Source organism: Mustela putorius, unplaced genomic scaffold (genome assembly GCF_011764305.1).
Source record: "Mustela putorius furo isolate JIRA1106 unplaced genomic scaffold, ASM1176430v1.1 tig00003909_pilon_pilon_pilon, whole genome shotgun sequence".
In the NCBI taxonomy this organism is placed as follows: domain Eukaryota; kingdom Metazoa; phylum Chordata; class Mammalia; order Carnivora; family Mustelidae; genus Mustela; species Mustela putorius.
This window is the reverse complement of record NW_025422057.1, coordinates 23657418-23680062: the sequence shown is the minus strand read 5'-3', so window position 1 is coordinate 23680062 and position 22645 is coordinate 23657418. Positions and strand designations below refer to the sequence as shown.

Here is a 22645-nt window from a genome sequence, read left to right as displayed (position 1 = left end):
CGTACAGAGTTCCTACAGTTGAACTCAGAGAATCCTGAGTTATGGAGTCAGGGAAGAATGAAGATTTAATTTAGCCAAGAAGGATCGCAGCGACTGAAGCAAGCAAAGCTGCCTTGGGGAAGAAGGAGGGTCAGGTACTTGATAATATCAACAAAGGGAAAAAAGCCCGCACTCAAAATTGCCCCAGTCTCCTCCACTGGTAACACTTCCCTTTAAAGAGTTTCAGGTGTTACAACCACAAAGGACTGGACCTTTTCTTGCTGTTGGACAAAAGTTAGCACAGCATTGCCTGGTTCATCTTAGACACTCAGCACTCATCTCTAAAAGCTCCTGAAAGTGGCACTGGGGAGGGAAAATGATCCTAGCCTTCATTCTGAATAAATAGGAAATTTTTTTTTTTTTTTTTTTTTTTTAGTTTGATCTGAAAGACACACACCTCCCCTCCCTTAGGGTACACCCTGCACTACTCAATTTATCTGTGTCAGAAACTCCAAGGACTGAATTGATTGTGCTTTAAATTGAACCTCGGGTTCTATTCTGAGTACTTGAAACGTGACACTATCCACTCAGCCCTCATGTTTGGGTTGGTTTTTGTTGTTTTTGATTCTAATATGTTGAAATATTTCTGCATCTCTGGTGCTGTCTCAGACTGGGCCAGGAAATGTAGTTTTGATCAACTCTCATAATAATGTGGGGAGATGTTAAAGGTGAGTACCTATTGATAATTTAGACTGCCAGAAAGTGAGAAGCAGAGGAGACTTTAATAACCTGAAAAATGGTTGCAAAGGAGTGTGGTTTGATTTTCAGCTGTCTCTTCCTTGTATTTGTTTCTAACCCAGGGTGAGTTTTGACGAGGGCCACTCCTGGGACAAGTATGGCTTCACTTCGGTTCCTCTCTTTGTTGACGGGGCTCTGGTGGAGGCGGGAGTGGAGACCCAAATCATGACGTGAGTACTTATTCTGCTGTGCTGATAGGAGCCTGAGACATGGGTTCTTTCTCCGCTGAGGCCACAGGTTTTCCTGGGGAACCCCAAAACATTCCAATCTGGTCCCTCGTTTCCTCATCTGTAAAGTGGAAATATATGTTCTTATACTCACCAACTCAGAAAGCTACTGACAACATCTAAAAAGCTAGGCTCTTAAGTGACCAGTTGCTTCTAACAGTATTTAGGATGTTCTTTTCTTTTTTTTTTTAAGATTTTATTTATTTATTTGACAGACAGAGATCACAAGTAGGCAGAGAGGCAGGCAGAGAGAGAAGAAGAAGCAGGCTCCCTCCTAAGCAGAGACCCCAATGCGGGGCTCGATCCCAGGACCCTGGGATTCTGACCTGAGCCAAAGGCAGAGGCTTTAACCCACTGAGCCACCCAGGTGCCCCTTTAGGATATTCTAGCAAATTTCCATGTATCCCAAATCCAAGCAAACAGAAAGCTTCAGTCTTTAGACATGACCTGTTTCTTTCCAGAATGGTCCAGTAGGGGTCAAGGGACGGGGACAGGTATAGCAAATAAAACAGCCAACATACTGGAATAAGGGAATATTTTAAGGGAAACTCCTGGAGTCTGTGACACACATATATACACACACACACACACAGAGTTGTCATTCTGTATTTTTCTCTGTTCCTTTACACTGAGAATAGATGATCTTTAAGTTATAAAAATCCTCAGAGTGCTTTCTGAATATTAAAGAAAAATTTAATGATTTGGTACCAATTTTTAAAAGCCTAACTCCATCTCCCTATGTCCTCCATGTTATTTGTTATGCTCCACAAATAAGTGAAACCATATGATAATTGACTCTATCTGCTTGACTTATTTTACTCAGTGTAATCTCTTCCAGTCCTGTCCATGTTGCTACAAAAGTTGGGTATTCATCCTTTCTGATGGAGGCATAATACTCCATAGTGTATGTGGACCACATCTTCTTTATCCATTCGTCCATTGAAGGGCATCTTGGTTCTTTCCATAGTTTGGTGACCGTGGCCATTGCTGCTATAAACACTGGGGTACAGATGGCCTTTCTTTTCACTACATCTGTATCTTTGGGGTAAATACCCAGTAGTGGGGAGATGGAGAGGAAAAGGGAGTTGAGGGAAATTGGAAGGGGAGGTGAACCATGAGAGACTATGGACTCTGAGAAACAACTTGAGGGTCTTGAAGGGGCGGGGGGTGGGAGGTTGGGGGAACAAGGTGGTGGGTATTAGGGAAGACACGTATTGCATGGAGCACTGGGTGTGGTGCAAAAACAATGAATACTGCTACACTGAAAAGAAATAATAAAAAAAAAGAAATGTTATAAATGTTATAAAGTTGTTCAATTAAAAAGTTAAAAATAATCTTGAAAAAAAAAGATATAAAAAACAGATATAAAAAGAAGGAAAAGAAGTCTGTCTAACTCTAATTCCTAAAGAGCTAATCACCTATGTGTGTTTGTGTGCACATGGATAATGAGGGGAATATGGGGGGATGGTCACAGTAGCCCTCCACCAGCCAGTACCACCATCGCCTCCTGCACTTTGAAGTTACTAGAACATTGTACACCTTCATCTTCATTGAGTGGACTGAAGGGAGTCACTTGGCAAGATTAAGGAAACCTGCCATGTTGTGGGGTTGACACAGAGGGGCCCACAGAACACTTCTCTGCTGGTTTGAGGGAAGAGTGTAGTCTTCTTCCCCTAGGGAATCCTGCTATTCTTTGGGAAGCTTTGCGTTCATGAATGTCTTTATAGTTTGAATGAGTCTTTTCCTGAATGAGACTTATGGGCTTTGAGGAGGAGGCCAATACAGGGCAAATGGCTAGTTTTGTACTTTCTTTTCCTGAGAGTATCAGTTTAAAAAAGTCTGTGACAACTGCAGCTGTGCAGTTTTGGCCAAGTGTCATAGTCTGGACCCCAAATTGACTTCTTTGCCATGTCCCACCTCTTTAGGTCCATTCTGACACCCACAGTGTTGACTGGCCAGTCCTCTGGGCTTTCCAAGTAACAGAAAATACTCAGCTGTGTTGAAAACTGGTGCACAAATTGGGAAGAACAAAGGGACAAAAATCTCACCCCCCGTTTCGGGCACCCGAGCTCAGATTCTGTGCAATCCAGTAGCTATGACTTACCTGTCTGGTAGCTAGCCATGATGGATCTTCATTTCTAAGATTGAATCAATCCTTCTGCTTCTTTTTAAAATGTTGAAATCCTAAAAATCTCCTTTTTAGCAAGCTTAGCAGAAGCCTGCAAGGATCTCATATCTATAGGACTTGTCTAGAGAAAAAGTCCAGGATTCCCAGTTCCCTCATTATTACAAAAAGGGTTTATAATAGAAAACCTGAATGGTTACACAGAATGCCTTTAAAACATTTAGGACAGCTGCAAGAAAGAGTGATTTTAAATTCTCTTCTTTAATTCTCTCTGAATTTTCTAAATTGCCAGGGAAATATTTTCCTTGAACTCCAAGGGTGGTGAACGTGTCTTTTACAGACTTAACACTCATTTTTGAGCATCTGCTATGTTTTAGGTACTGGGTTGGGTCCCAGAGCTCTGTAGTTGAAAATGGAAAGATAGGATATCTTTCCTAGGAAAAGCTGCTCTGATCCTCCCAAGGGGTATATTGCATTAGTAACTGATATCTGTAGATGTGCACCTGTGTTAGGGGAAGACTTCTCTGGGCAGTTCTGTTGTAAAATGTGAGCAAGGATGTCCCATAGAATTTGCTGCTCAGGATGTAAGGCTGTTTTTTGAGTTTTGTCTAGTACTTTCTTCCCATTTTCTTAAAATACACCCTCTATAGAATTGTCTCACCAACTCATTTCTAGTTAAAGTTTCTGAACAAACAGACTCTTATTGTTAGGCTGAGAAATCACTTTATTAAGAGTTAACAATACTGTATGCAAGTGTAGCCATATAAGCATACACAGTATTTAAGATACAGCATATTATTACTGATGCTTAGAGCCTAAAGTTTCATCATTGGGCAGATACCCAGCAATAATGTGTAGCCTAAGTTCTGGATGTTTAAAGCAAGTATTGTAGTATAAATATTATTTCTAAAATAGAAGCGATTTGGTAAATATATAGATATACCTGTATCATAAGTATATATATGCAAGTGTATGTGTATACTGATGCACACACACACACATACATGTATGTATATACAGAGATAGGTAACAGAGATACAGTGAAAGAGAAAGCCCAAGGATTTAGGGTCCTGGCAAGATCTTTGTAAGGTTATACTGTAAAAGAATAATAATAATAAACCTTAAAAAATTGTTACCTATATGGTAGAGACTGTTCTAGAAGGACAAATCAGAAATTCCTGTCTTCGTAAAGTTTGTGTGCTTGTGCATTAAATAAATGTAAATACAAATGACTCTGTTATTTTACCTAGAATACTCTGCCAGGAGATTAAGATGTTTTCTTAAAAATTCTGGGATGCATATGAACTACTGGGAATACCACCATCTTTGTTCAGGAGGATCTCTGACAGGAGCTAACTTTGGCAAATTATTTCCTGTCCTTTGTTTGGTCACTAGCTATGAAAAGAAAACCTTCCTCTTTTCTAGGACTTCCTGATACTGCCATCAAAGAGTTAAAGTATTGAATTCTAAATTCCATAAGGCAAAAGGTACACACATTCAAGAAGGTTGTATAGTTGGCCTGAATTTATTAAACCAGATGTGGCTGCTCATCACAGTCAAACCTGACATGGTCCTAGAATGCCCAGTACTTGGGTAGTGAAGAGATATATATGGTTCTAAAGTAAGGTATTCCTTGATTTTGTGTGAAAGACACATACTGGTCCCTCCTTGTTTTTTTTTTTTTTAAGCTTTCTCCTCCTCCTGTAATAAGACTTATCCTGCATCTTCTTGGATGGAACCTCTTTAAACTCATTGCATGCTTCTCTTGGGCATTACTTTGAATAATATCCCATGTACACCAACCTCTACATGACCGGGCATTCCCTAGCAAGTCTAAGGGTACAGTTTAAATTCTGTGTTCATCTAATCTTAAATTGTAATAATTTTTTTCTCAGCTTCAGATGGAGTTTAGCTGGTCACATGGATACGAGGGAGATTGACCTCAGGGCCAAACCATTTACTGAAAAGACGAGATAACACTCCTATTTTCCTTTCCTCCCCACTACGACTCCACAAGAGCAGGAAAAGCTTCTGCCCCCTCTACCTTCTTCATCAAGATACTTTAAATGCTAGCAAGTAGAAAAGGTGCGAGGGTAGAGCATAACTGTCTTACATAGAATTTGGGACAGACAGGTACTTGTCTTCTCATGAAATTAAGATGAGTTTGGATGCAGTTGTCCAACCAAGTATAAGCAATTCAGGCTGCCTGTTTTCAACTTTTTATTAAATCCAAGTGTCTCCAGTATGAAAATGATCCAGATGTTGTCAGGGCTCTTCAGACAACCACAAGTATGAGCCCTGGAAAGACTGTCATGAGGCGATTTCTGTCTCTGCCTTAGATTTGAAAATGACTTTAAAACGAGGTGACCCAATAGGGCCAAGCAGAGCTTTTACCTCGTGGAATGACAATGACATGGATTGAAGTAGGAGTTCAAAAAACTTGCTATATCCCCTAAGCACTATGAGGGCAAGGGGCCCATTTGGAGACAAGTATGCTTACTCTTGGCCATTTAATCAAAAACTCGCTCATGATGTAGGCTATTTGACTCTGTATTTTTCTCCTCATGGCTAACCCTGACTCTCTAGCTCAGCTATGGTCAGGGAGGAAGAAAGGCTTGCTCATTCTCACTAAGGTTTGATTGGCTTATCTCGTTACCTTCATTTGGAGGATTTAAATATTTATCAGTTTAGAATAGTTCATTTTATATGTCCTCTTGACAGGGCTACAGGGTACCTAGATATTTGGTCAAACATTATTCTTCATGTTTCTGTGAGCGTGTTTTTGGATAAGACTAACATTTAAATCAGTAGACCTCCTAAAGCAGATTGCCCTCCCTAATATGGATGGGTCTTATCCCATCAGTTACAAGTATGAATAGAACAAAAAGCCTGACCTTTCCCTGAGCAAGAAAGAATTCTGACTGCCTGGCTGCCTTTGAACTAGGAGATGGCTTTTTCTGGCATTTAATTCCAACTAAAAAAAAAATCCATTCTTCCTGGGTTTCAAGCCTAGAACTACTCTTATCAGCTCTCCTGGGTTTCTAGGTTGCAGACTCACCCCATAGATCTTGGGACTTGTCAGCCTTCATAACTGTGTAAGCCAGTTGCTTATAGTAAATTCTTTTTTCTATCTATATATATTTATGTACACACACACACACACACACACACACACTTGACCTTTTAACAATACAGGTTTGACCTGCATGGGTCTAGTTACACATGGATTTTTTTTTTCAATAGATATGGTACAGTACTACAAATATATTTTCACTTTCTTATGATCTTTTTTCTCTAGCTGACTTTGTCATAAGAATACGGTCTATAATACATATAACATACATAATATGTGTTCATTGACCTCATGTTATCGGTAAGACTTCCAGTCAACAGTAGACATACTAATAGTTAAGTTTTGGGGGAGTCAAAAGTAATACACAGATTTTTAGCCATGCAGAATCTTGATGCCCCTAATCCCTGCATTATTCAAGGGTCAATTCTATATACATATCTTATTGGTTCTGTTTCTCTGGAGAGCTCTGAATGATACATAGTTCATTATTGAAAATTGTGTAAGAAGATTCTAATATCTTTCAGACTCTGTTAGAGAGAATTAAAGAGGTAAATACTATTCTTTTTACCTACAGGGATCACTTGGGCCAATGTGTTGGGGGAGGGAGATATACCAACCATCAAAGAACCCTAGTTGTATAACTGGGATATGAGTAAAGGAAGTGAAGACTTCACATACACAAAAGAGTGTCAGTTGAGTTGGTCTTGAAATTTCAATAGCAGTTTACCTGAAAAGCCAATAATGGGTAATAGAATGTAAGCTCAAAGAAAGCAGAAATTTTTCATCATTTTGTTGAGGACTTTGACTTTAGTACTACTCCTGAAAGGGGAATTACCACACTGTAGGAAATCAGTAATTATTTGTTGAAAGAATTACTGATTTGAAGACAAAGAACAGAAACAAAACAATGAGCCATGGAAGAGCACATGGCTAGGTGTCAAGGGATTGATACTGGGAGGGTTCTTAAGTTATGTTTAGGGATTTGGTCTTATCCAAAGTGATGTTCTTGAAATTAAAAATGTGGTAATGCCCTCCTCTTCTCAAAAACCCATGGAAGGCTCTCCATTGCCTTTATGATAAAATCCAAACTCACTGAATGGCCTAGAGATATCTACACTGACCACATGACCGGGACCTCACTTCTGGCCCCACACTCTGATTGCCTTTCTCTGATCCATTTGCGCCTTCCTGCCCCAAGATTTGTGTGTGTGTGTATCTGCCTGGAAGTTGCTTGCACTCCACACTTGAACAACCAAACTTCTAGGTATCTTTCAGGTAACAGCTTAAGGGTCAGCTCTTCTAGTGTACCTTCTTTATCCCATTAGATCACACTGGGGACCCCCTTCCTATATCCTGTCTTACCCCTCAGTAGTTTACCTTCACAATGCTTTCAACAATAAATATTAATGAAAATGGCATTTTTGTAACTTCCTCCTTCACCTTCAACTGCCCTCAAGACAGAGACAGACATACATGTGTATGTGAGTAAACACATACATGACTTTTAAACTTTATGAGGGAGGATCTTTGTGTATTTTGTCCTGTGGGTGCCATATGTTTATCAGCTTTATGCTTGCACTAAGGATTTAATGGCATACATGTATTGAATGAGTAAATGAATGAATTAACAAGCACATGTTATGGTCCCCAATAATCTTTTTTTAAAAATTGTATTTATTTGAGAGAGAAAATTAGAGAGAGAGAGAGAATGAGTGGGAGGAGGGGAAAAAGGAGAGGCAAACTCCCTGGTGAGCCAGGAGCCCAACGTGGGACTTAATACCAGGACTCTGGGATCATGACCTGAGCTGAAGGCAAACACTTAACCAACTGAGCCACCCAGGTGCCCGGTCCCCAGTAATCTTACCACTGTTGTGATTGTAGAGATCTCCCTGGACTCTGAAGTTCCATGATCAGAATCCAGTAGTTGCAAGTTATGAGGATGTAGGGGTTGGGTCAGAGTCAGAGTCTTGTGTATGCAGTCTACGGAGGATGGTGATGCAGGGGGTGGAATGGTGCATGGGTGCAACAGGACAGCTGGAGAATGGGGACCCTCCTGGGAGTGATCCCTGATTTCCTCCACCTTTCACAAGAGTCCACCGGCTTCCACTTCACCTGGAGACCAGTGCTTGGGCAGCACAGTACCTTCCAACACTAGCTCGACAGGGGAATTTGTGTGAGAGAGACGGTCCCCGGCTTGCAGGCATGAGATTTGCTTACTTTCATTGCTCTTTTCTCCACTGTCTTTTCAAATGTTATTATTTCAACATTTCCTTGGTAACCTTGACAGGAACCATCTATTCTAGCCTAATTCATTGTGAAATGTGACCATTCATATTACTTCAGGCTGAGAATAGGGCTGGATGATTGACAAGCCAGAGGGCCTATGGCCATCTCAGGCAGTGGCTCTCTAGTTGCTGAGATCCTGTGCTGCTGGGGCATTCCAGCATCTTCGGTGTATTATTTGCCCCCAAAATAGTCCTTTAAAGAAAACTCTTTTTGCTGTGGCTTAGATGTGGAATCAGATGGGAAACACTGCTTTCCTGCATCCTCAAAACTACATTTGAAATCCTTTGTTGGTATGAAATATTTGAACTCATTGGCTGTGATTTAGCTGATCTTTTACAGGAGCCAGGGACCACCTGGCAGCCTCTCAGAGTGGAAAAAACAAAAAAACAAACAAAAATAAAACCAATGAAACCAAGAGGGAAGTCCTGCCTCCCTGGAAGAAAGTGGACACTTCTTGCCAAGAGTAAGAAGTATCTTCTTACCAACCTGTGTCTGCCCGACACCTACTTTTGTGCCAGGTATCTGAGCACTTTCCCAAATTTAATTGCATAGATTTCTCCCAACAACCCCACCAGATACAACAGATTGTTATCACTGGGCAGGTGTGCTCTGAGAAATTGAGGCTCTGAGAAATTCAGTGCTCAGCTCACACATTCAGGAAGAGGCAGATTGAGAGCAAGGAATGTGAATTTCAAACATCAGGCTCAGAGCTGAAGTTGGAGGAAAGATACTAGAGTTCACCAGTGTTTGTTCAGTAAAGGGGCATGGTGTGTGGGGCTAGAGTGGCAGGACGTTATTCACGAAGTATGGAGGGATGGCCACTGTGCTTGACACCAAGTCACAGCAGACTCATTCAAACACAACCTGTTTGAAAAGATATGATGAACATGTGCTAGACATGGAGAACAATGAGATTGGAAGGTATGAGACAAATTGTAGTTGTCATTGGATATCAAAGAAGGGATTGAAGATAAAATAGCTAGAAGAGGCTTTGTGGCTCTGCAGTGAGGCAGGAGAGAGGGAGAATTATGAGCAAACATGGAACAGTAGACCATGCCTGGCCTGCAGATGGGAGAGTGAGTAGTAAGAAGGTTAGAGATGCTTATGGCAAGTTGTCTAGGCCAAATGCCTTGTTGACTCCTTGGATAAATGCAGTTCTAATTGGCATAAATCTCTGATCCATTGTTCTACCAGCAGAACTAATAGCCATAGTGAAGGGAGAAAGAGAGAGAACATTTTGCCTAGAAAATTATGCACATCCTGAAGATGCTGAGGTTAAAAAAAAAAAAAAAATGAAGACCTTCTTTCCACCTAAGAGACTGTGACCACATGCTTAGCAGGGAACGTGCTCTCAAATCTAGCCTTGGCGCCACACCAAGACCCAACTCTGAGCATAAATGCATTGTTTAGCCTCTGGTAACTGCATCCGATAAAGTCGTTGGAAATGAACTAGCGCTGCTTCCATTGATCTGTTTTTCAATTCTCTGTTGTTTGCTGGAAGAGTCCGATTTTACTTTGCCCAAAGTAAGTCATTCGAGTAATTGGTAAATCCAGTGGAACTCTGAAGTCATTGCCTCTCAGGCTGGCTGCTGGGTTCACATCCTTCACATTGTCAGCTGACTTCCATCATCCCACAAGCACCCTCCTGTGTGTGCCAAGGAACACAAAAGCAGCATGTGTGCCAGCGTGGGGATTTGGGGGTGTCCCTGGGATGGACGGGAGGCTGGCTACAGCCTGGAAGGAAATGCCTTGTTCTGGGCAACAAACTGCTGTGTGGGCTGGAGTGGCGGCCAAGAGCTTGAGTGTTGGAGCGCCACGCTCTGGGGAGAGGGCTCAGGGTACCACTTACCACCCATGTGACCTTAGAAGCTTCACTTGCTCTCCCTCTGAGCTTGGCTCTCCTGACATGGATTTGGAAATTAAGTGAAATAATCTCCTCAGGGGGACATTAGAGCTGTTTATAGTCTCTGTCTTCTAATGAGCAAGAAATGGTTCATTTTCAGGGAAGAAGTTTGGCCTCCTAGACAGGGGTTGACAGAGATTTTCCCTAATGATTTTCGCTTTTGCTGGTCATGGGGTCTTTGATGCACCTACTTGACTCCTGATCTAGGGTAAAAAAAAAAAAAAAAAAAAAGCCATAGCCACTCACTCATAGCCATTGATTTGGTCAACAGTGTGTTCCAATAAAACTAGAGAGGGCACGGATTGCATGGAGCACTGGGTGTGGTGCAAAAACAAGGAATACTGTTATGCTGGGGGGAAAAAAAAAAACTTTATCAGTAGACACTGAAATGTGAATTGCATGCAGTTTTTACATGTCAAAAATACCATTCTTCATTTGCTTTTCTTTCCCCAACCATTTAAACTGTAAAAACCATTGTTAGCTTGTAGGCCTTCCAGAATGGAGAGCAGGTCAGATTTGTTCCACAGGTTGTAATCTGTGGACCCCAAATGAGAAGGTACATGGAACTTAATGTATTGTGACTTGTTACAAATATAATTTGAATTTTTGACCCAGTTTTTACAAACTGCCCCTGCTCACAACCGATATCTCCAGTCATACCCCTTTCTGAAAAGATTGAACAGGCAGATCATTGGGAATGCCTTAGAAGTTGCCTCATTTCTTACCCTAACCACACAGGCAGGGCACCTCTTTCAGGAAGCCCTCCTCAATTCCTTCAGCTCTTATTGCTTTTCACTGGATTTCTTTCTTAAGCTTCAGGGTTTGGCTCACAGGTATGCTTAATTTGGTCTTCACTTTTTTTTTTTTTTAATGCAGCCCAAATTTGCAAATTTGGAAATATTTGGCAGCATTGAATCCAAATGCCTGTAGTCTGACAATTTTCTAGAGCAGCAGAAAGGTTGCCTGCTTTGGGTTGGGCATACCCTACCTCTCACCTGATGTACAGGTGTCTACTCCCATGCTTCAGCTCATTCATGGTCCATTTAAGCTGCCCTTCTGGCTCCTGTGAGATTTTCAATTTGTGATTTCCACAATAGATGCAGCCACAGTTTCACACCTATATTGTTTCTTGCCGTTCTCTTTGAGAGTTTCATACATGCCATAATAAAGTATAAAGAGTAATTTCATAAGCATCAGTGTACCAACCACCTGGAATTAATAAATATTAACACACTCTGACTTGGGCTTCAGATTTTTTTTAATGAATATTCAGGGAATTCCCAGGAGAACCGGTCTTCTCATTATTGTTCCATTTGAGATCCTTTCCCTTTACTCCCTACAGAGATCAGTGACTGCTGTGAATTTGATGCATATCCTTCTAGCACATTTGTTGGTACATTCAGTACGTATTTAATTATCCACAGAAATATATGTAGTGTTGCTTTATGTGTTTTTAAAGTGTATAATTTATTTAAGTGCTGTCATTCTCCTACAGGGGTCTGTCACTCAATATTATCTCTCTTGGGGCATATCCATCTGGTCCAGACACTTTTAATACTATATGGCATTCTTTCATGATAGGAATACACAGTTTATTTCTCCATTCTCTTATCAGTGGACATTTAGGTTGTTTCCAGTTTTGGACTGGTTTCAGCAGTACTGTTCTGTCTCTGCACATGCCTCCAAGTGCCTACATAGAATTCTCAGAACCTTATACCTACAAGTGGGATGGCTAGGTGATGGCGAATTGCTATTGTTTTTGTTTTTGCACTGTTATCTTAGTGTTTTTTATATTGGTCACTTCTGCAGTGGGAGTCTGTGAGAATCATAGGGTTTGCAACTGTCTTATTGGTCATCTCTCAGAGGCCTGAACATCGAGACTTGTGTACCACTGGTGCTCAGCAGATACATGGTGAGTTAATAATGCCATTGGACCACACTCCAAACATTTAAGGGCAAGGGCTGAATTTTGTGTCTGTAGTGTTCCTTTCATCTCTTGCTTTGGAACTTGACATGAAGTAAGAGATTGGGAAGTGTAATGCCATGGGAAAACCAGGTCGTTTTCCTTCTCCTTTCTTCGATCTCTTTTCATTTCCATATATTTCCTCCTGTTTGGAACGTCCACTTTCTCCCTCTGTGTCCATCTCTTAGATTCCCCTTCTTACCCCAACTCCTGACTCTTCGTCTAGTTTCGCAGACCACAGTTTCCATAGCCCACAGATATGGACTTTTAACTTTCAAACCCATTGAAGGAACTTATTAAGATTTGAGAAAAGAATTGAGGTTGTTTGGACATAGAATGATTCTTTAAATTCATTGTAAAAACTCAGCTTTCTTTCCTATGCCTTGTTGTTGCCTTTTAGTTTCTTTCTTATTCTCCCCTCCACTCTCTGCCTCTTCCAGGTCCTATTTTCAAACCTTCTATGCCCTGCCTCTGTCTGCCATCTCACAGATCAGAGCATTTTGCTGCAGGGACCAGCTCTGCTCACAGGATCCCTTGCTGCTGGTCCCCTGCCTATTTCTATTAAGGTCTGGTTCATGTCTCACTTTCACTCAGTGCACTCCCACTGCAGCTGTTGACCTCCTCTAGTGCTAAGCCCATCTACACCCTAATGGGAGAACAATCAGGTGACATGTACACACACCAGTAGCCAAGGATGCAGCCTGAATTTCTGGAGACTGACAACTGTGGGCTGCTGATGGCTGGCCTTCCCAGATCACGGCTTTCAGCTTTGATATGAAATCGGTCCTCAGCAGCTGCCTCCGTGCAAGCAGAGAGGAAGGCTCATGGAGCAGGAGGCAAGAGGAGGCCTGGGGAGACTTGGCCTTCCAGGGAGAACTAGGTATTTAGAAAAAGGACTCAGGGATCCACATGTATCAAGCCCCTGTTGCAAGAATATTTATTACTTCTTTATTCAGCAGGGTGCCTTGCATGCCCACTACAAAGCAGACACTGTTCTGAGAGTTCCAGGAGCCGGGCTAAGGCATACACAAGACAGTCAAGGGCTCTGCTGATGGGACGTTTATGTTCTAAAGCCTCTTCCACACTCTAGAGAAGAAAGATAAGTTTTGTATGAGGTTTATTTCAGGCTAGGGTTTGTGGAATATGTTCTATAATACAGTTTTGAGCTTTTAATGGTGTGATGGTGGTGAACCACATGGTGGCGGAAGGGGGGGAGTGGGGAGGGGTAGAGAGAGAGAGAGAGAGATTGCTATAAACCTCAGGGAAACTCTAACTTCCAACATTTCCAACCCTGGTTTCTGATTATTGCTTACATCCTAGTCTGAGAAAAGACAACACTGTGAATGAATAGAAGAGAACCTCACAGAATATTAAAAAGAGTGGTTACCTCCAATGGAGCTTTTATTTTCTCATCTATACATTTTTATAGTTTTCGATTTTTATATAATGAGAAAAGGGAAATCATTTATCAAATTGTACACGTGAGAAAAAATAAATATCTCCCAGATAAATAAAGGGAGGAGCTGCATTTAAGTATATTTAGGTGATTGTGTGAGTCACACTTACTCTATCTTTGAGGTTATGACCTACAAGAAGGGAGAGTCTTAACTACCCACTGTCACTTCCCAGTGCTAACTAATGCTCTGAGCAAATTAATACAAAATCATTTCAAATAAACAGGCGACTGGCATCCAATCAAAGACCAGAATGGAAAATAGACAAATCCCACTCATAAAATGAAAATTCAGGAAATTGCTAGATAGTGGCTTCTGATGAAGCGGTGCTCTAAATAATTTCTTCAAGGTCATCTGGTTAATTTATGATGCATTTGTAAGTTATTGTGTATTTTAAAAATTAATGAAAGATTTAATTATAGCAGGGTTGCCTGTGACCTTTTGTGAAATGACTTCATCATAAATCTGCAGGCATTTCAGAACTGTTTTCCAGGTTTCTAATAATTTGCTCTCAAATTAATGACATCCAGCCAGTGAAAGGAGTCAAGGCTGAGTAAAAGGATTGAGTTGGGATTTGCGGTTTCCTAGCAATGGCTAATTCTGAGTTCTGGACGGAGGTGGCAGAGAACATGGTTTGTGACTCACCGGAATCCACAGCAGGTTTAACTGTTTACTTAGAGGAATGAGAAATAAATCCAGTGTGTCAATAGGGGAAATTGCAGGTAGCCAGACGAGGTCATGGCAGAAGATTTGATTTGGGGCACATTTATCTACATGTCAGTGTGGAGGTAGTACCTGGATTGGTGGGAGAATTCTTCTTCCCTGAAACCCACAGGGGTTCTCCCTCATTTATAAATTGAAGGCTTATGCCTGCCCTCCAGCTTACCAGCCCCCTGTGAAGCTCAACTTAGACTCCATCACCCTAGAGTCTCTGACCTTCCTCAATCTGACTGAGACATGCTAAATGGTCTTTGGAGAGAAGCAGGCTTACTTCCCTGGAAACCAGGGACATCATTGTCTCCTGTTATTCTGATGATTCATTTGACTCAATAAAATATACAGAGGAAAATGCTAAACCTTAACAAATCAAAGAAAATCCTCTCTCTTAAAAGAAGCTGGGGTGTACATCTGTAGTTCTAGATTAGCAGGCTAGACTTTGGAAAATCCAGAGCATCCTTTAGACACAGAAGCCTGAAGGAAAAGCCAGCAAAATGTAGAAGGTGAGCCTTGGCTGAAGACTTCTTTTTTTGCCATAGCCCCAGATACAATCTCTAGTCTACTCTGAGTTGCACCAAGTAATGACTCACAGCACTACTGTTATACATGGCACACCATGACTCAGCCTGCATCCTGCAAAGATTTCCCATGAAAAGAAATCAGTGTGGGAGGAAGAGTTGGGTTTTTGGAGACTTGGGTCCTAGTTCCTTGTGTTCTTGAGCAGGCTACTACTTTGTTTTCCCCAGCCAACTTGTGAAGGGGTTGGGTCAGATGTTCATCCCTAAGGACCCTTGGATGACTAAGACTTTATAATTCTGTTTGTCTTTTTCCATGCCCTGTAGACTCCCAACTAGAGTTGGAACCAATAACAGTGGTCATAGTTCAGGTTCAAATACATAATTGCCCACATCGTAGATGCTTAGATCTTGAGACAAATTGGGTCATAATTGAAGCTCTCTGGATACATCTTCTCTGCAGATTTCTCTTTTCTTCCTTCCTCCAACTGTGCTTTCAGTTTTATATATTTCATAGGGTTTCTGCCTTTTGTGCAGGCAGACTATAATGAGCTGGTACTAAGAGGACCCCCATGCCCATATCTCAGTGCCAAACTGTGCAGTCAAATGATTTCTAATGAATCATGAAACACTTAAAACGGTGTATGAGCCTTGCTAAAAGTATAGTGCTGAAACTGTGTTATTATATTAGTAGCAACTGCCTAAGTTGGACTGGCCTTGACACCTACTTGCTGTATAATTCTTCTTGGGGGAGTTAATTAACTTCTTTGAGCTTTAGTTTCCCTTTCTATAAAATGGGAATAATAAATGAAGGAAGGTAGTCTATACAAAGTAGTTAATAAATTAGAAGTGTTCAATAAATTACCACTATTATTAGTATTTCTAATTATTATTGTTGTTATTTGATTGTCTTTCCTAGGGTACCTACTGTTCATAGTCTTGTAGAGATCATGGGGATATAAATGCATTTGGCATACTATCTGCCCACAAATTTCTCAGGCATCCAGCAAAGGACATAAAGTAAATTATCATAATTAGGTACTAATATATAAAACTATTAACAGTTGGTTAAAATTATTTACATCTTCACTTATATAAAACACTATATATGCCACATATTTAAACCTCAGATCTCTATTAGGTACTGTTATTATCCTCATTCAGGAAACTGAAGTCTAATTAATCCATGTAAGGAACTTTCTTTAGGTTTGGGATTGGCACTCACATCTTGCTCTCTATTATGCCAATATCTTTGTGTTTGATTACTTCATCCTACTGGCTCTCAGACAATAAATATATGGCAAGTACTTACAATGTGGAAGGTACGGTGTATGTAAGTTGCAAACTTCCAAGAGTTTAAAATCTAGCAAGGAGGATAAGACACTTAAGTATATAGTATATGTATTTTGATCCCTATTGGAAGTACTAAGGCTAATATGCAAAATACAGAAAAAAAATGCTATCAGAATTCAGAGGAAAGAGATAATTTGTTTTTCTTCCTAAGGAAAGGATTGCAGAAAGAGGGAAGATCAGGGAGAACATAAGAGAAAAGCTAGCATTTGAGAGGCACCTGGGTGGCTCAATTGGTTAAGCATCTGTCTTCAGCTCAGATCATGATCTCAGAGTTTGGAGATCAAGTCCTGCATGGTGCTTCTTGATCAGCAGGGAGTCTCCTGTTTCCCTTGCTTTACACACACACACACACACACACACACACACACACACATATACACTCTCTCTCTCTCCCTCTCTGACAAATAAATAAATATAATCTTTTTTTTAAAGTTAGCGTTTGAGTTAAAAGTAAAAAGAATAATCCATCGAGAAGATAAAACAGTCTCAAAACCTGTATGCTGTTGTGATTACATAATGCAAAAAAAAAACAAAACAAAAAAAAACAAACACCATAAAAAAACTCAAAGAGAAATGGAAGATTTGTAATCTCACAGGGAAATATTTTAAAAATTTCACATGGAAACCAATAGACCAAGCAGTCAAAAGTTGGTATGATTTTGATAAATAATACTACTAGCAAGCTTTATTTAAAAGACCTGTATATGACCCTCCACTCAACAAATAGAGAATATGTGTTTTTTAAACCAACACTTAATTTTTTTTAACTGACCACACACTGGGCCACATGGAAATTCTGGACTAATTCCAAAGAACTGATATAATTGAGATTATGTTCTCTCTAAATGTTTAATACTCCATAGTGTATATGGACCACATCTTCCTTATCCATTCATCCGTTGAAGAACCAAGATGCCCTTCAACAGACGAATGGATAAGGAAGATGTGGTCCATATACACTATGGAGTATTATGCTTCCATCAGAAAGGATGAATACCCAACTTTTGTACAACATGGATGGGACTGGAAGAGATTATGCTGAGTGAAATAAGTCAAGCAGAGAGAGTCAATTGGTTTCACTTATTTGTGGAGCATAACAAATAGCATGGAGGACAAGGGGTGTTAGAGAGGAGAAGGGAGTTGGGGTAAATTGGAAGGGGAGGTGAATCATGAGAGACTATGGACTCTGTAAAACAATCTGAGGGGTTTGAAGTGGCGGGGGGTGGGAGGTTGGGGTACCAGGTGGTGGGTATTAGAGAGGGTACGGATTGCATGGAGCACTGGGTGTGGTGAAAAAATAATGAATACTGTTTTTCTGAAAATAAATTAATTAAAAAAAATTTTTAAACAAAACGATAAGGAAAATAAAGTGAAAAAAAACCTCATATGTTTGGAAACAAAATTCTGGGTTATTTAGGATTACTTTTATTTTTTAAAGAGGAAGTCAGAATGGCTGCTATGAAATATTTAAATTTGAAAAGCTCTTCCTCACCGTCTTCCACCCTAACCCATTATTTCCCATCACCATGCTCATTATTTGACTTGAGACTTGTAGAATGAGTAGGATTTGGACAAGATAAGGTGTGGGAACAGCGTCCCAAGTGGAGGAAAAGCAGGCACTAGGAAATCCTGCTACTTTTGGTGAAACAAATGGAATTCTCTTTGAGCACAAGTAGCTTTGGAGAGTAGCAGGAGGCAATACTGCAGAGGTGTCTGGAGGCTATTGCAGCGTGGCTTTTGAATCAAATCCAATGGTCTTAGCATGATATTCATGACTATGTCTTATGAGAGTTCGAGGACAAGAGTAAGTACCTTGGGAGTTTTCTGCATAGAGGTTGAACTTGCCAAAATGAAAGGATGGCCATGGTTAAGTGTAGGAACTATGAAAAAGAAGGCTTAAGTTACAACATTCAGAGATGGGAAAAGGATGAGGTGGTTAGAAGTACATTTAGAGAAGTAAGAGGAAGACAAAGAGAACATGGTGTCACTGAAGCAGAGGGGTAGAGAAACTGAGGAAAATCCTCTGCCTTTGTAGGAGAAGGTCACCATCTGCTCACACAGGAAGTCAAAATGTAGAAGGACAGATCACTTAGCCTTGCAATATCTAAGGAATGCTTCTAAGAGGAGGTAGCATTTAGAATGAGCTTGGGACAGGCAGAGAGTGGAGCAGTGAAGAGCATGGCAAAAACAAGGTGTTGAATTAGGTTTCTAGCCTGATGACTGAGAACTCAGTTGAGTCAGCCACAGGGAGAGGAAAGTCAGGAAGGAACTAGCCTTGTTCTCTTTCTTAAGATTTTCTTCAGGCAGATAGAAGTGGGGGAAGTTGGTGATTAGAAGAGTTTGAAATTCAAGTTCAGGAGTCTCTGAGGAAAATAAAGGAAAGGGCAGGGTGGTTCTAGGGCAGGTGGAGAGCAACACAGTATTGTCCTAGTTGAGTTCCATCAAATATTCTCTCAAAAATTAGTCCTTGGTAAAGTACAAATCTGATTCTCTAAGCACCATTTGTTCTTTCTTTTGCACCTATCTAGTGGTTTTCTAGTAATACATCCTTGTTCTTTTCCTCTCTGAAGGACTGTGATCAACCACTCTCTCTTAGAAACTTGTGTTGGCTTTCACAACTATGTATGAAGGTTGGTATAATTGGAGGTGGGGAGAAAGAACTACACAGGAGAGAATCAGGTGACCCAGAATTGCTTTCCTATAAAGACAAAAACATCTTTACAGGGCCTGCTCTTCTAATTACATTTAGTGTGGCGTTGTTTCTACCTAAATTATAGCAATTATATACCAAGATCCCCTTTGAAATCATTTAATTAATGAGTAGCTAACCCTTCGTGTGTATGGAATTCTAATGAAGGTTTTTTTTTTAATTTTTGTAAACCACTTCCCTCCCTCAGATTAATCACTCACCTCCCCAAAAATCTCACTCAAGTCTGGATTGTGAATTAGACAGAGTATATTAGTTAGGGCTCCAGAAAATCATAGTTGTTTGTGGAAATCCACTCACAGTCAAGGATAACAAAGACAGAAAAATCACTGCTGTTTCTCTCCTAAGAAGGAGAGAAATATGTTTTTGTCTTTCTAAGCCCCAAAGGACATGCAGCTCAACCATGTTCTTTGGCCCAGAAATAGGGGCAGTTAAAGCTATTACCCCAATTTTGGAAGAAGTGAATGACTTTGATAGATTAATTTTATCCATTAATCAACCCAGAACTATTTAATGAGCATCTGTTATATGGAAGAAGTGCCAGCAGGGACAAAGATGAATGACTCTAGTAGATAAATCCTTTGTGTATGGGGTCACCAGGAGATAGATGACTTAGACACCTGGAGTTAGATATAGGGAGTGAAAGAAAAGAGAAGAAAAAAAAACTCTTGGAAATTATCTTGATAGGACAATATTCCACCTAGATTGTTCATCCCATCCCTTGGAGTGTATGTGTCACTGATTAAAGTCATCTTCCGTAAGGAAGCTGAAGGCTTGAGAGATTAAGTGATTTGCTCAAGGTCACCAAGCTAATTTAGTGGCAGACCAGAACTAAGGAAAGATGTCTTCTATTTCTTTGCCTCATAATCTTGCCACCATGACCATCTATATGCTAGAAGTCAAGTAATAGCATAAGAGCATAGGAGGACACTGTCTGACCCAGAGTCACATTTGTAGTATAGACAGCTGTCACCAGAGGAGTTTAAAAAAGAAAGAGGTGGTCTCTTAGGTTTATACAGCCCAAGAAAGTGAATCTGAAGTGGAGCCAAGATCTCTCATGAAAAATCCAGGTGGCAAGGTAAAAAGAAAAAAAAAACAGAAGTAATAAATTTTAATTGATTTTTCCTGAAAATCCATATAGTGAGAAAATGGCTTAGAGAATTCATTAATTTTATTCTGGAGTTGGGAACAACCTCTTCAAGGGAACTAAAGGGATGGCTACCTGTTTCCAGACAGTCATTTGTATTTATGTAGGAGGTATCTACTTTCTCCTAGGCTCTGTATCAAATATCACACATGCGCCCACGCACGCGCGCACACACACACACATTCACACACACACACACACACACCACAAAGCCCTGCATTTGAGGTTAACACATACCTTGAAAAAAGGATATTGAGCCCAAACCTATCAAAAGCTCTTGATGAGCAGGGCCTTGGTTATGAGTGTGGGGGAGTTCCAGCAATATGCTGGTGATGGTAATGAACATTTGTTGTCCATTGGAATTTTCAAGATTTCCCATACATTATCTCACATGATAGGATTTTGTTATGTTAGTGAAAATACACTTCAAGTTAAGATGGGGGTCTAGGAATGCATTTCCATAGAAGAGGCTGAAAATAGTTTATCTCAGTAATTGCAAGGAAGTGGAACTATGGAAGATAGTGGATTGGGGCATACTGGAAATTACCTTTTTTTGCCAAAGACTTGAGAATGAAACCACACTCTCAAATTCCTTGTTCCTCAATAAACAATTACCATTCTTTGTCAAGCATCTACCATTGAAAGGCCATATGGCATACAAAGAAGTAAAGGAGCATTGCCAGCCTTAAGGAGCTTTCTAATTGGTTGAAATAAACTAGACCAAAGATAGAATTAAATTCTAGGTAAGTGTTCTAGAGGTGTGTTTCTTAAGGTTGGTCCTGGGACCAGCATGGGCATCACCCAGGGAGTTTTTAGAAAGGCAAATAATCAGGCACTCGAAACATACAAGTCTGTGTATGAGATGATCTGTATTTAACAAGCCCTCTAGGTGATTCCCATGCAGACAGTGGAGAATCTCTGGTAGAGACATATTAGGACTATTTGAGCTTCTGAGGAAAGAGCTGTTGTTGCTGGAACAGTCACAGAAAACTTTCTGAAAGAAGTAGCATCTGATTTGGGAATTATATTATCCTTTTAGAGATATTCCATGTCTTTGGTTCCTCCACCCTGCCTCTCTTGGGTTTTGTATTAAACTGATGTATAAACCACAGTACTCCCCCAAAGCGTACCATGAATGAGAGGAGTATGCTGTGCCTACTTTATTGGCAATGAGCTTTGTAACTTTAGAGAAACATTTCCAATGGGCAAGAAACTATTATTTGGGAAATTCTTTTATTATTAATCAGAAGTAGTCTGGGCTTTCTCTATCCCTAATCCACCTTGTAGGTGCTTATCAACCCAAAATGAGGACATAGTGATGGTCACCTTGGTTTCTCTGCTGGGTTCTCACTTTGACAAATCCTATTGTGAATGTTAACATCTGTTCTAAGAGTAGTTATGAAAAGGGACAAGAAATGCTTGAATTTAAATTAATCCTTATTTTTTTTTAATTTTTTATTTTTATCCTTATTTTTATCTCCTGCTAAGTTTGCTGCATTTCTGTCTTTCCTTGGTTTCCATGGGCTCTAATCAGAAGAGCTGTGAATGAATGTGTATTGGGCAGAATTAGGGAAGCCAGATAAATGCAAAAGAGAGACCGTGTATCATTTGCCTGTCTCCTGCAGGAGAGGACCCATGATGAACATTTTTCTTCCCAGAATTGATCATGGATGGAGAGATGGGGAGTACATTAATGTCTGAAAGTTGCCAAGGGGTTTTAGCAGGTCTTCCTGACCATACTTGGGGTCCAATGCAAAAATGAGCAAAGCTCATAATCCTAACGCTAGATATTTAAATGGCATGTGAAAGTGATCACATGGAGGAGCAGATGAGCACTCACCCAAGTAAAAATATTAGCGTATCAATTTACAATTTGGGGAAAGGCCTGGGAAACACCATGTAAGGACATCCGGGATAGACGCCAAAGAGATCTAGATGAAAGGATGTGCCTGACAAGACTGCAGGAGAGAAGAGACTAGATTACACATGTCCTAACTGGGCCCCCATTTTTGTGTTCAGTTCTGAAATGAGCTCTCTGAGCGCAGAAACAGAGTTGGGAAGACCAACATCATGGACATCCATAGAGGGTCTGGGTCAGTGAGGCTGGGCCCCTGAAGGACACTTGCATTCTGCTCAGTAGCAGCCCTGGGAAATAGATAAGCCTGAGTTTGAGGTTCTGTGTTTATTCAGTCTTGAGCATTCCTTTCCTCTGTGGGCAATTTTGTCCATTTGAAAGCTCTCTCACTTTTTGTAAATGTTTGCAATTTTCCATTTTGTTAGTTTTTTATATTTAAGCGATCTCCCCAGGGTGCCCCCTTGTTGGTCTTCCTTCCCCTGCCCCTTCCTGTGTCATCTCCTGGTTAACTGACCAGTGTTTTCACACCACTCCATAGCTAGG

General features: G+C 40.5%; 1 protein-coding gene across 2 annotated transcripts in view; it reads left to right on the top strand.

Annotated features, from left to right (window-relative positions):
• SORCS3 (sortilin related VPS10 domain containing receptor 3) overlaps nt 1–22645 on the top strand; it is a 586410-nt gene that overhangs the window by 506483 nt on the left and 57282 nt on the right. For both annotated transcript variants that reach the window (XM_004749297.3, XM_013054566.2), the window contains exon 14: nt 840–947. In XM_004749297.3, coding sequence (XP_004749354.2) covers nt 840–947 — 108 coding nt within the window. The remainder of the gene's footprint in view (nt 1–839; nt 948–22645) is intronic.